We start from the raw sequence: 14,612 nt of genomic DNA, 5'->3' as shown, positions 1-14,612 counted from the left end.
AATTCTCATATCATTACATAGAAATGCTCAAAGTATTAAGTTAAAGTGTATAATAGTAAAGAAAATATAGATCTTTAACTGATTTTTAGGTGGCAGATAATTTATACGAACAAAAGCAATAGAACCTTCAAAAATCAATATCCAGTTTTTTAAAAAAAGATGAAGACTGGAACTAGAATTGAAGAAATACAAGTAGCCAATAAACATTTTTTAAAATATTCAATGCTATTAGTAGGCAGAGAAATGTAAATTAAAAAGAGGGGTTTTTTTGAACAATTGATTAGCAAAATTTTTTGTTAATACTCAGCGCTGGACTTTCATACCCTGCTGAATGAATTAGAAATTTTGTGCAATTCTTTTGCGAGGAAATTGGATAGTAACGTAAAGGACATTTTATTTATTTTTTTTTTTTTAAGATTTTATTTATTTGACAGAGATAGAGACAGCCAGCGAGAGAGGGAACACAAGCAGGGGGAGTGGGAGAGGAAGAAGCAGGCTCATAGCGGAGGAGCCTGATGTGGGGCCCGATCCCATAACGCCGGGATCACGCCCTGAGCTGAAGGCAGACGCTTAACCGCTGTGCCACCCAGGCACCCCTAGGACATTTTAAAATATGATAAATCTAAGCTGATTTATTTGCAGATGTGGTTTATTTGCAGGTGTATTTTAAAATAGCAAAAAAAAGGAATAGAAAGTTAGGTACATGAATATTTAAGTCAGATATATACAGATATAATAGAATCTTATTTCAGCTATTGAGAATAGTATTTTAAATGAATTGTTAATAATATAGGAATAAGAGAGGATGTGCTTAATTCCTCAAAACAGTTTCAGAAGTAAAATTAAACATTTATTAAGCATTGATTACGTGGTTGAAATAAGTTTTTTACTTCCCAAAGAAAGAGCACATTGGCTCTTCGAGTTCTGTGATATTTGGGGGGAAAAAATCGGTGCTGTTAATTTGCAATCATGTTTCACTGTTATTCTGAAAATATATTAATTATTTAAAAAGGAAACATGAATGAATATACTGAGCCATGGGTACAGGAAAAAAGATTCTTTTAAAATATTCAGGCCAGGGGCACCTGGGTGGCTCAGTCGGTTTAAGCGTCCAACTCTTGGTTTCGGCTCAGGTCCTGATCTCAGGGTCCTGGGATTGAGCCCCGAGGTGGGCTCCCCACTCAGCAGGGAGTCTGCTTGTCTTTCTCTATCTCTGCCCCTCCCCCCGCTCTCTCTCTCTCTCAAATAAATAAATAAATAAATAAATAAATAAATATTTTTTAAAAGTAAAATATGCAGGCCAATATATTCTAAACTCTTAAGCATAGCTTTTAGAATGTATCAAATGGCATTGTTCAATAAGATTTCATATTACTTAATTGGATTTTGTCACTGGCAAAAAATATAAATAAAAGCCATGGTTAGACATTGTGTCCATTAAATAGTCATCTTTTTAAATTAGATATTAAAGACTGTATTTTCTATCCATCTAGTCATGGTTCCAAAGACCATTCCTTACACATAAAGAAGTTAATATTTTTCTGACAATTTTCCAACAAATGGCAGCATTATGTCTCTATTTTTTTTTTATGTAACTGCTTTTTCCAAATTACTGTCCTTAATTTGTAGAGTAGTGTTGCTGGTTTATCCTTAACCGGCAAAGCCCCTCCATGCCTTCTCATCTCTTGTTGTGCTGGGGTCGTGCGGCTGTCTTGTGTCACATGCCTTAAGGGCGAGGTTACTGTACACCAACAAGATACTCACTACTGTCCTCTTCCCATGTGTGCTAGGGCCTTTCAAAGTGAGCGGGATTCAGGGAACTCTGTGCCCTGTTTGCATGAAACCAGCACTTACTATAATCACTGCCCAGCTATTTATTTAGGAAAAAAAGTGCTGGTTGATGCCATCCTTTGGCAACCTGACCAGCACTTAGCTTTATTATAAGTGCTCCCTTTTATTTTTCTCACATTTTATCTTTTCCATGAGACCAATGCAGACCTCCCAGTTTACGTTTTAAAAATGTTTTTTACAGTAGTTGACACGCAATGTTAAATTAGCTTCAGGTGTACAACACTGTGACTCAGTTTCTCTCTGTACCTTATGCTGTGTTCATCACAAGTATAGCTACCGTCTGCCACCATACGATGCTATTACAGTACCACTGACTCTCTTCCCCATGCTGTGCCTTTCATCGCTGTGACTTAATTCATCCCATAACTAGAAACCTGTCTTGCCCTCTCCCCTTTGCCTATTTTGCCCATCCCACCTCCCCCTTCCCTTCTGGCAACATCAGTTTTTTTTTTTCTCTCTGAATTTATTAAAGTGATTCATTTGAATAACCTTAAATATACTGTATGTTTACTGGTAATTAGTAATTCTCTCTAACAATATTTATTTCTGGTTTTAAAGATATTATTTATTTATTTGAGAGAGAGAGAGCATGAACAGGGGGAGAAGTAGGAGAGAGAGAATCCTCAAGCAGATTCCTTGCTGAGCGCAGAGCAGGATGCAGGGCTCAATCCCAGGACCCTGAGATCACGACCTGAGCTGAAACCAAGAGTCGGATGCTTAACTGACTGAGCCATCCACGCACCCCTCTAACAATATTTAAACATCCCAACTGTAGTTCAGTCCACTAGGTGTTCATATTATTACTTTTCTCTGGACCCAGGAAGTAAGTAAATCACTTTTTCAGATGTGGGCTTAGATATAAGCCCCCTGTAGCACCTACTAGCTTTCCATTTTGTGAGCTAATTAGATTTTCTCCTGCCAACTCAGAATGTGTCACTCCTTTGTTAATCTTTCAGAATCTTGAAAAATGAAAGAGACCTAAAGGAAAAGCACAAAGATGAATGGTCCTGGTAGAATAAAGTGAACCCGTAACTTTGGAATTTTTTTGGTTATAAAGTCTAAATGATTTATGAGATGTTTGACTAATGTGCCCAGGACTTCTGTGGGACTAACGAATTTACATAAGTATGTTTGTTCTATACCTGATCCATTTCCTAAGAGAAATATTGCCTTAATTATAATTAGACTTCTTAAAAAACAATATACACTGTGGTATTAAAAAGCGTTGCTGAAATTGTTTGATAAATTAGTTTTAAGACTCTAAGTGGTTTTGTCTTTTGTTTTCCAGCTGGAAAATTATTCGTTGCACCTCTAATCCTGGTCTTGGGATTAGCACTAGGGGCCATAGCAGTTGTAATCGGTAAGAAACACTTAACATATCTGAGCTTAGAATTTTCTGAGTGCCATAGAGAGAATACAAGTGTAAATGTAATAATATGGGTCAGTTATTAAGTGGACATACCTGTTCCATGCTTGCTTTAGATAAGCAATCAGCGTACGACATAGATTCAGAGGAGTGTGTTTCATATAGGATGTATTGTGTGACGCTTCTGCAGTCTATAAAGGCTTTGATTCATGTGTTTTATAAAACTTTCTTAATGCCCTTTTAATACCAAAGTTAATACAACTAGTATTTTAATGCAAGAGTCTAATGGACTAGACATTTTCCAATTCTGAGTTTAGGTTGGAGCATCCAGGAAAAAGGCTCCGGTGTACCCTGGTATAACTGGTTTGTTCTAGTAAAAGGATACCCCGAGTAAAAAAGATACCTTCAATGTGAACATACACCCAACATATATTTCAGCACTGACAAACAGAAAACGTATGAGTGATTTGTATAGTTTCATTCATACGAGTATACTGAAATATGTGCTTTAAAGCAGTGGTTCTCACACTCTAGCATGCTGTAGAATAACCTTGAGGACTGGTTAAAACACGCATTGCTGGTTACTACCCTCAGTTTCTGATTCCATATTGGGGCAGGGCCCATGGGTTTCTAGTTCTGAGAAGTTGCTGCCGGTCCAGGGACCACACTTTGAGAACCATTGCTTTAGAGAATTTTAAATTAAACACTGTAGATAAAGATTGCTTTGATGACTGTTCCACACAGTAGGTGGGATTTCTTTTTTCTTTTCTGAAAAGAATAAATTTTCATATGTAAATTTCTATTTAGAAAGTAATTTACATGTACAGGACAGATAAAATTATAAAGTAACTGACATTTAAGTTCTTACAATTTAGGAAGGACTTTAGGAAGTAGATACTGTTATATTTGCATTTTACTCTGAAGGAAATCAGGCGTACTGGGACCTCATATGTGGTCGAACTGGGAATCAAACCTGGCATTTGGCTCTATAGCCCATGTTCTTAAGTAATGTGCTGCCCTGCCCAGGACTGAAGTGTCCTATCAGGGTCCAGATGATATGACTAGGGATAATAAGGAAGACAAACCTAAGATTAGATATTTGAATAGAAAACATGAGTCCATATTCAAACTGGTGTCACAGAGGTTGTTCAAAGGGGGAGAGAACTACAGAAAACTAACACGGAATGAAATCTTATAGAAGTAAATACATTTCATCACGTAGGCGCCTCCCCCCCTTCATCTGCAGGCATTGCTAAATAGCAATTAAATAAATGACTGCAAAATGGAAAGTGTAAACTTTTCAAATATATAAACCTAAATGTCTCTCCTCCTAATTAGCTTTAATGTTTTTTTGTCCCCAGGTTTATTTGTATTTCCTATCTATTGCCTTTGTAAAAAACAGAGAAAGCGATCACGGACAGGAATGCACTGGTAAAATGCGGATGATTTCATGCAACAAAGCCGGTCCGGGTAGGAGCCACACAGAATGGCCCACTCATCTGAGACTCACGTCTTGAAAAACACTGCGTCCCGTCCCCCTGTGGTTGTCTGCAGGCCACAGTGGCTCTCGCTCCGGTGCATTCCCTACATGGTATCCTGATTCCTTTCCTTATACAGTTTGCTGCTTTTAAAAAATGGTCACTTTCATAGACTATAAACATCTGTATCATAACTCTGACCTTCTTACTGGTTCTTGGAAGAAACTATTTTCATTAAGAACCAGTTATCCTCAGAATTGTCTGAGCATGCCTCTCCTGAGCGTTGTTTGGACGGGCTTTGTACCTGCACCTCCTTCCAGGCCCTCTTCTGAGACGGTGTGACTAGCTGAAACCATCCCACCTGTACAAACCAGCAAAGCCGCTTCGCAGAAGGTAAAGGCTCACCATATGCACCTGTTTTGATCTGTGGCCCAAGCAGTATAATTCCTTCATCCTTCAGATGCTAGAATTGTTAAAAATCTCAGTGCCCAAAAGGGAACTAGTGAAACAAAATTAACGAGAAGAATCATGAGTTACTGAAGTGTATCTGTGCAGGGGTGTGAGTGTGTGTATGTAAGTATCTGTATTAAAATTAGGTCCAGTAACCTTGTACTTGTCAAGTTCTGTGCCTCTACGCTATTTTTCCATATTTTCATAGACATATTTAAAGATGATCGTTCTTTTCTGGGCATATTTTGGTAATGTACTGAATTAAAGTCGATGTAGACAACAGGCTATTTTGATGTTGACCCTTTCTATTCCTTGCTCTCTCTCTCTGTCTCACATACATGCACACACACCAGAAATGTGTGCAATGTCACCTCGAGGATCATCAAACTTTTTTAACTGACGAAACTGATAGGTTGCTTTTAGGAAATTCTCAAGACCAGAACGTTCAGTCTTTTCAGATTTTTTATATTTTGGCATACATGCTTTACTAAATGAACAAGTCCTTCAGACAGGATTAGTTAATTTAAAAAACAAATTTGCTGTAGCGAGAACTGCTTAAGCCCTTAAACAAATCACTGTTCTGCTAATTTTTTTAATCCACTTGTAATTAGAGATAATTCTGCTTCAGGTCAAGTTGTGATAGTATTGGAAAACCCACCTTCTTACCTCTTCTCTCTTTTTTTCTCTTATCTGTTCTCAAGATTTGCATAAAAAAATACAGTTTTGAAGGGTTTTTCTTATGTTTACTGCTCAAATACTATCAAATGTGTTGATCTCATCTTATGGATGGGGTAATGTGAAAACAAAGCTTTTTGTGTTCATGGGTTTATCTAACATAGAAAGAGGTTTTGGAAAAATGAAGGAAATATCTTCAGGAAGTTTTACCAAACTGAGACGTCTTTAACAATAAGAAAAGGACAAGCAACTAAACTGTGTTATTCCTTTGTTTTCATCATGGAAGTTCATCAGCAGAATGCAAGTAAAGACCGCTAAGAAGCCTGAAGTTTCCACTTGTCTCCAAATTCTTAAAATTAGCTATCTGCATAGATGTAGCATTTATTTGTCAGCAACCTTATCTGAATGGTAATAAATTCTGTGATAAAACATGCATTAACATGGATAGTTTGTCTTGTTGGGCTCCAAAGTAGAAAAACATTGATCATTTTTATCAGACCTAGAAAGTCCATGATAGTGAAGTTTACTTGCATGGACAGTGAGCTCGCACACTTCCGTTCTTTCTGAATAACACTCAGAATAGCTGGACTGCAGTTTCTGGACTAGTCTACATTCAGTTAGAGGAGGGTGTGCCATTTATGATTCTACAATGACATATTTCTAAACAGAACACGATGCAAGGAAAAGTGATGCTGTAATTTCACAAATTCATCTTTACCATTCAGCCAGCCAGCCAACAAATAGTTTTGAGTGCCTATTCTATGTGCTCTAGTATTAAAACAAGAGAATGAAAATTTCTATCCTAAATCCATGTAATTCTGTCATTAGAGTGCTTAATTTTTGTAAATTCAATTTTTTTTGGACTTAGGTGTTAGTTCGACGATATGTGAATGCCATGAATTCTAAATCGAGTGGATATGTTAATGTATGGTATGTGTATATACACATAGCTAATATTTCCATAACTGTGTATAAATACAAATGCCACATACATATATACCAACTGGCTAAATAATATACTCTCTGGTCTTAGATAATCTGTTTTCTTAGGTTATTGTATATCTTGTCTTTGACCTACTCAGGGATTTTTATTCCTTCCTTTGAATAAGTTATCCTTTGGAGATAATTTTTTATTATTTAGAGATGTTCCGGTTTTCCGATTACAACGTGATGTCTGTCATCAGTGAAGGCTCTTTCATCAATGCTTGAGATACTGTACACAGTGTTGCACAGGATTTTCATTTTTCTATTGCATAGATTTTTTAAATTAATGTATACAATTTTCTCTTTCAAAGTTGGTATATATTAGGCCTTTCCCGGATAGTGATTTAAAGTAAAAATCTGTGAATGTTTTTACTAAGTGTCATCAAGATCTTAAAAAGAAAGAAGAAAATAAGGATTATTTATATGTTAGTGCCAACATTGAAAGTAAAACAGTAGTAACTTTTGGGATAAATTCTAAAAGCTACTTTAGAAAAAGAAGCGTACACATAAAATAAATATCATTCTATCCAAAGTTTGTCATTTTTTTTATTGTAAATGTAATATATACTCCTTTAAAAAAATCAAAGCATATAGAATTATAAAATACAAGTTCATCTGCTCTACCCCACCCTTTATTTTCCAGGGGTAACCACTGTTAATGTTTTGAAATACGTCCTTCCAGAAACTTTGTGCAAATATGCAAGTGTATTTGTATATGTCCGTGTGTATTAGTTTTATACAAATAGAACAGTAGTCTTAATGTCCTGTGACTATTTTTCATTTTATTATACATTAGTAGACACCTTTCCGTAAGTGTTTAAATAGATTTACCTCATTCTTTTGTAAATTACTACATATTCCATTGTGGGGCTATACTTTACTTAATGAGTCCCTATTGAATGGACATCGAGATTGTTTTTACTTCTCTATTACAAAGCATCAGTGAAGATTTTTACATATATTTTTATCACTTTATGTACACATTTCCATAACTTTTAAAATTTGTTTTTTATAAGATATTTGTAATAGAATTTTAACGTGTTTTCAGTGAATGAGATCATAAAGATACTATATTTGAGACATTTTTCTTGGAGAAAAAGAAAGATTATGTAGGCGTTTTATGTAGGAGTTTTTAAAGAAAAGCATCTTTTGCAGGATAATTTCCCCCTGTTTGATTAGCCAAATAAATATGTGGCCAAAACGTATAATGGAAAGTCTATCTTATTCCAATAAAAAAAAATGCAATGAGATGTTTATAAGATAATGTGAGATGTCTACAAGATGTCTGCAAGATACACTGATATTTGGATTGCCTCGTTTTAAAATTGTAGGGATTTACAGCAAATAGCTAAACTGATAATGTTTGTCACATTTTTTTAAAACACTATCCATGTTCATGCATGTTGCACCACAAAGGAACTTAATTATACCATTGTGAAAAGTAGGAAACAATATGTTGGAAATTATGGATGACCACAATTATCTACAAAAAATAAATTTGACTATTTGTAAGGTTTGGTAGTTTGTTGGGATGCTTATAAATTTGGAATCACGTGAAACATTTATTTTATGACAAGTCCCAGAAGTTCCCTAAGACCTTCTGAATGTGGATCTGAGAAGAGGAGAGGAGTCGAACCTTTTGGTACAAGCAACAACCTGTTGCCACCAGCTTGGTCTTCTGCTAGGTGCTATTTATCCTAAAGGTAGAACTGACAGGAAAACAATCAACGATTATTAAACACAGTCTGATCACAACGTGTTCTCTTTCATTGTGCTTGCTCGGCTGTGCCTATCTGGAAATTCCCTGTCCTGTGCCGACCACCGTCTCTTGAGGCCCAAGCCCCCAGCTGAGCCTTAATCATTCAATCCTACCACCCAAATGACCTCTGGCTCCCCTAAAATATCAAACCCCTGTCATCTCGTCCAGTCCCTGCTGACTCTCCCCAACCTGGTTTTTCTCCACTCCTCTGATAACTCTTAATTGGCTCCTCATCACTGCAAAAGAGGAGGAGGAACTGGACTGGGGAAAAACTCACTCTGGCATGTGCAAAGCATCGGTATTCCTTCCTGAGCTTTGTCAAGTTCAGGTATACCCGCCAAGACCTTGATCCAGCTTCTCCCTTGTCAAACATTGCAATTGTTTGTAACATTAGACTTTATGCTGCCTGTTAAATTCATAATTACAGGAAAAGCTAGTGGCCTAACTGAGATTAATTGGTATACTTCATTAAGTGTGAATTTTTTCAATCATGCCAAAAGCCATTTTATTTTTGAATTTTAGGAGCAAACTGCACATATGCCTTAATGTGAGTCTTCACATTGGATTACGTGCTTATCTTTTCATATCTGTAGCTGAAGTCTATCCCAGTTATTGAAAGTAATTTTTCTTGTGGTCAGCTTTATTGTTTTGTGTTAGTGTCTGTTATAAATAGAGCCTTAAAATTCAATAATGCACTTTAAAATACTTGTGCCATTTAAGTAATTCGACAGAATTAAAGAAGGGGTTACGTATATTTTGATGGAGACAGTAGAATAACAGTATTAGTAAATATATGTCACCTCTAAATTTGGGGTGGGGGGGGAGAGGAGGGTGGAAATCAGAGTGGAAAAGTAAAACATACCTGAAAAAAAATGTAGCTGAGCTTCTGAAATTATAGTAATTCTAAAAATTGATATCAGGAGCTCAAACATAATAAGTAGTTAATAAATGTTACCTAATAACCTAGCTGGAATGTTTGTTTAAAATATTGATTTCTACTGCATTTTAACTGTATTTTCATTTTTCATGAAATCTATAAAAGGAATTCCCCTGGCTAGAAACATAGTGAATCAAAACTATCACCTACAACCAGTCTGAGCATTATTTTTAAAAATTGTTGTAATTTAATTATGATCTTTTCTTCTTCCTCTGGAAAATAAGTTGCAAAATGCCATTTTTAATATGCACATCTACAATTATGTAATAAAACTGAAATAACTTTAGAGAAGCATTAATACATGGTCTGAACAAAATCAGAGTTCTAAAAACTGGGGAGTCTTCAGGATTGTGAAATGTTACCTTTTCAGTGCAAACCAATGACGCAAATCTTTAAAGGAGAAATGTGGTAGAGCTCCTTTATAACTCTGGTTTTGAGGATAGGGCTAATACTCATTTCATAGCCAACTGTTATGTGGGACTGTTACTGCACACCCCTGTTCTGAGAGTAGTACTTCAGCTGACTTTATCCAAATCCAAGAAGCAGAGAGTCATATAGTGTGAGACTTGCATTAATTGTCTGGAGCATTAGCTGAAACTGTCATATATCAGTCACAGAACTTTTAGATCCCCGCACGTAGTGCCCACTGCAGAAGCATGTAATTATGTGTATCACGAACTAGATTCTTTTTTTTTTTTTTTTAGCTAAAAAAGTGACTGTTTTGAGAATGACAGTATGACTTACAAGGCAAAAAATTATTTTTTTAAATATACAAAACATTGCTACTGCCTTTTTTGGCCATTTTCTTTTAGCTTATAAAAGAAATTTCATTAGGTATATTTAACTCCGCATTACTTAGATTATACAGACTTATTGGCATAGAAAAGATTTCATTTTTCAAGTTTATCCCACATTTTTGTCACTATGTTGTCATTAATATTAAATGACTTTCTTCCCATTTTTGAAGTAATGTTCATGTACTTCAACAACCAGTTCCTGTTTTCTTTAGATTTCTTAGTTACCTTGTTTTTTCCCTCTTCTGTCCCCTTCCCGTCTTGGCCAACGGTGGATTAAATTCCATCTCACCATTAACTCTTGACTAATGAAATGAAACTCAAATACTGAATCAGACTCCATAATTTGGCTCTGGTCATGAACATAATTTACCTTGGCTTACTTTGTAAGTTGAAATGTGTGAGGAGTACCTGGAACACTGCCCCTCTTCTTGATAGGAGTTGGAGAACCCAGCCCAGTCCCTCTGACAAGAAATAAAATGAATGAGAAGATGTCAGTTGGATCAGAGAGCCTAATAATACTCTAAGACCAACCTTCAGAAATTGCTTCATGAGTATTGTAAAGTCAGTGTTGTGTTTGCATATTAGTTGGACAGAAAGCACATGTGGGTATTCATCTAACATGATCCCGAGCCATTCACGATTCATCCAAAATGGCCGCATGTCTGGTTTTGGGTCTTTGTGTCCGCAAAAAGTTCTACAGCTTGGACTTGGTCCTGGATTTATGTAGTGTAGCATTTGTATATAAGATTTGACCATGGATTCATACTCTGTGAACATTATTAGACATTTGGTAATATAAAGTAGTAATGTTGAATGTAACTGACATTAGCCTTATTCTAGAGAAACCACTTGTCATTTGCAAATGTTTAACATTTTCAACGATATGACTTAGGTATAAGTACACTCAAGATATATTTAGCATAGGTTTGGCATATGATATGGGAAAATCCAAGGGAAAGTCAAACTTGGGTGTTAAAGGGCACCAGAAATTGCTGAAATAATGCCATTTCAGATTTTTCCAGATTTCCCCATATTTTTCCAGATGTGCTGTTGGTCATCAGTTTCTTGGAAAGCTGTTAGGTGTTCACCTCATGTCCCAGGTAGGGAAATAGTCTCAATAACCCAGTCAAATTCTTAAAAAAAATATTTCTTCATTAACATATTACTTCCTCTATGTCCAAATACACTTTTACTGATTCTTTCACATAAATACTATCTAAATATTTTACATAATATATTTGAATATTTTTAGTTTATAGAAAATCAGCATGCTTTATAAAGAAAATTCTAGATAAAGTATCATGAGTTTTTATCAGCTGACTACAAGCCCCTTCCCTAAGGCCTTTTTTTTCAAGTTCCATATGGCAATACCCTAATTTTGTTATTTGATCATTTTCATCATAATTAAAATTCTGTATATGGCATTGAAAAGAGTAAACCAACCTTATATTTCTTATGACACCTAGAACAGTAATTGGTTTATATATATACATTGCCATTTACAAGAACAACTTCTTACACATTTTTAATGTAAAAATTTACAATCCTGTTGCTTATTTGAAATTAATTATTAATAAGCAGTAAATTCTGAGAGATCACAGAAATAATTTTGTGTAGAAGGAACAAAAACAGTGTAATTAAAATGTTGTTAACACATTATAAAGAAACCACAACGGTTAGTTGTTTTGTTTTTATTTTAAACAAAATTGGGCATAAGATATATTCATGAAACAAAAATATTTATATATATGTATACCTATTGCAAGACTACGGGACAATTAAATTATTCACATTCTCTTTTATTTCACAGAGTATAAAATGCTAAAAAGAAATACATTTGAGTCTTTAATCTGTTATCACTGTATATTCAGAAATTACAATTCTAATGTATAATTTTCATTTCCTATATGAATTATCAGAATATGTCCCATTTTAGTTATATTCTCATGAGCAATAGCAAAGGAGAAGAAATTTCTTAATTTTAAAGTGAATGACTCTCCTTAGTGGTTTGTATCTGATCTTGTCCTTCATTTCATTATACTGTGTATTTTTTTGTTTTCTGTAAAATTTGTAACCAATTTCCAGGTAATATAAATTACAGTATTTCTCACGTTTAAAATGAGCCTAGCTGAAAAGAGATTTTCTTTTCAATTATATTGGAAAATATGTATGCGATTTTATTTTTTAACTTTTTGTACATTTCATTGGCCATGCTATTAACTTTGGTATTCATAAAACTAAGTGGAGGAAACTATTTTGAATATATTTTTAAAAAGAGGCAGTAGAAATAAAATTAAAAAATAGATGATAATATTATGTAGAAATCCCTGAAAGAAAATTGGAAGAAACAAATTCCGTTGAGGTGAAGATGTTGGAAAATAGGGAGTATTCGAAGACTTTAATTTCTTACATTAGAGTAATCAACTTATTTCCGAATGATTAGTTCATGCTGTTGGTTCCATGAGTTGTGCTTTTAGTATAATAAATAACCTCCCCTACCATTTTAGTGTTTATACACTAGTTATTGAAAAGAAAGGAAGGAATTGGGGAATAAAAGTCAGGGAAACTGGGTTTATTCCCATTTTCCAGTAGCACTAACGTATACTTCTTTGACCTTCCATATGGTGCTTTGTGTGATGAGAGCATATAACATTTATATATGTTATTAGTGCCTTATTTTTTTCACTTGACTTTATTTCTTACCTAAAGAGCCATATATTTTTTGTGAGTGTTCCTTGGCCCCTCTATTTAAAGTGCTGATGAGACAGTGTAACTTTAGAGGTGTATAGAGGCTGCATTTGCTACCTTAACCTATTGTATTATCTCTGCATATTCGCCAATATTTTTTTCTTAAATTCAGTGTTTATTTTTAAGCTAAAGAATTAAAAAAAAAGATATTGAACACCATAATTTGAAGCCGTTATTATAGAAATGTACTTTTAAACTGCAAAAAAAAAAAAAAAGAATGCTGATTATTAAAATTTGAAACAGAAGTTGGAATGGCTGTTAGTCTTCATAGCTCCAATGAGGACAAAATTACTTTACAAAAAGCATTAAAAATAAAAGTAAATAAATGGAACTTCAGGAATTTGATCTGTTTCCTACAACTCGTCTTTGGCGATATGTTATTTGCAATCCGCTTCCACACAGATGCTGAAGCACCATGGTGTTTGATATGTACGGTAATTATTCACTCACAGTGGGTTTATCATACCAAGATACTTCGTATAATGTTATTTTGCTCTTCTTGGTTTTTGCCTTTTGTGTTAGCTTTATATAAAAAGCTGGGTTTGTTGTATTCTTTATGTACCATAGTAGATAACTCAACTTTTCCTGATGAATGTATGATGAATAATTAAAATAAATCATGTGCTTAGAAAAGACAAAGACACAGGTTGTATATGAAAATATGTGTACATATTTGACAAAGAAAAAAGAGGAAAAGAATCTTCCTGCCAACAGACAGGTCCTGCTGGACAGGACCTGGAAATTAACAGATTTTTTTTTTAAGCAGTAAAATTTAAAAATCTATTACCTCAAGAATTGTCAGTGGATACGTGTCAGTGTACTGCTCCTTGTTAGCAAATACAATCTCACTTGCTGCTGGCAGTAAAAACAACCCAAGTGTCAGATCACACAAATTTTAGGGGCAAATCTTTCAAAAGATGGCTACCTTGTGGTATTCTGGAGTCCAATTCTGGACTTTCGGTATGTCCCTATGGCCTTGTGTTGTGGTTGGGTTTTTTCTTTCTTTTCTTTTTTTTTTTTTTTTTTTAATGTTTATGGTTGGTTGTTTTAGGATGGAAGGGTAATCTTGAGATCAGATCTCACGGAAGGATATAATGACACTCTACTTGGATGAAAACTGTAATGGGAATCAACGATTTTTATTGTCACTGTATGAGCTGGTGTATGGATTCCTGTGGAGTGCTGTTTACTCGCATGATGCGTGTGAATCATCATGCATCGTCATCTAGCAATGCTTAATAAAAGTTTTTAAAAGAGAAGACTCTTGTCTTTTTGTCAGTGCACTTGGAATTTAAAGAAATGAAGAGGTAAAATTTGACAGTAGCACAATTACATGAACATAAGTACATCTGAGAAGATTTATTGAAGTCATTTCTGCATGAGATTCTAAGACCAGAGAAACAGGAGGGAACAGAAATTCGTGGGTATGTTTTATGGAAAGCGGATTCTCTTGTGCTGCTGTGGCAAGTTTTGGGGGAACCTCACAGAATACGGAAGATCAGTAAGAACATTCCGATGAAAACAGTGTATCTGCAATCACACGGTAGAATGCCAGTTACTTTCTCTC

General features: G+C 34.9%; 1 protein-coding gene across 2 annotated transcripts in view; it reads left to right on the top strand.

Moving 5' to 3' along the window:
- RNF217 (ring finger protein 217) overlaps positions 1–14,304 on the top strand; it is a 127,932-nt gene extending 113,628 nt beyond the window's left edge. For both annotated transcript variants that reach the window (XM_044386301.3, XM_026504737.4), the window contains 2 exons: positions 3,140–3,211; positions 4,579–14,304. In XM_044386301.3, coding sequence (XP_044242236.1) covers positions 3,140–3,211; positions 4,579–4,652 — 146 coding nt within the window. In that variant the 3' untranslated portion in view covers positions 4,653–14,304. The remainder of the gene's footprint in view (positions 1–3,139; positions 3,212–4,578) is intronic.
- Positions 14,305–14,612: the final 308 nt, after the last annotated feature.

Source organism: Ursus arctos, unplaced genomic scaffold (genome assembly GCF_023065955.2).
Source record: "Ursus arctos isolate Adak ecotype North America unplaced genomic scaffold, UrsArc2.0 scaffold_13, whole genome shotgun sequence".
NCBI classification, from domain to species: domain Eukaryota; kingdom Metazoa; phylum Chordata; class Mammalia; order Carnivora; family Ursidae; genus Ursus; species Ursus arctos.
This window is presented reverse-complemented; position numbering and strand designations above follow the sequence as displayed.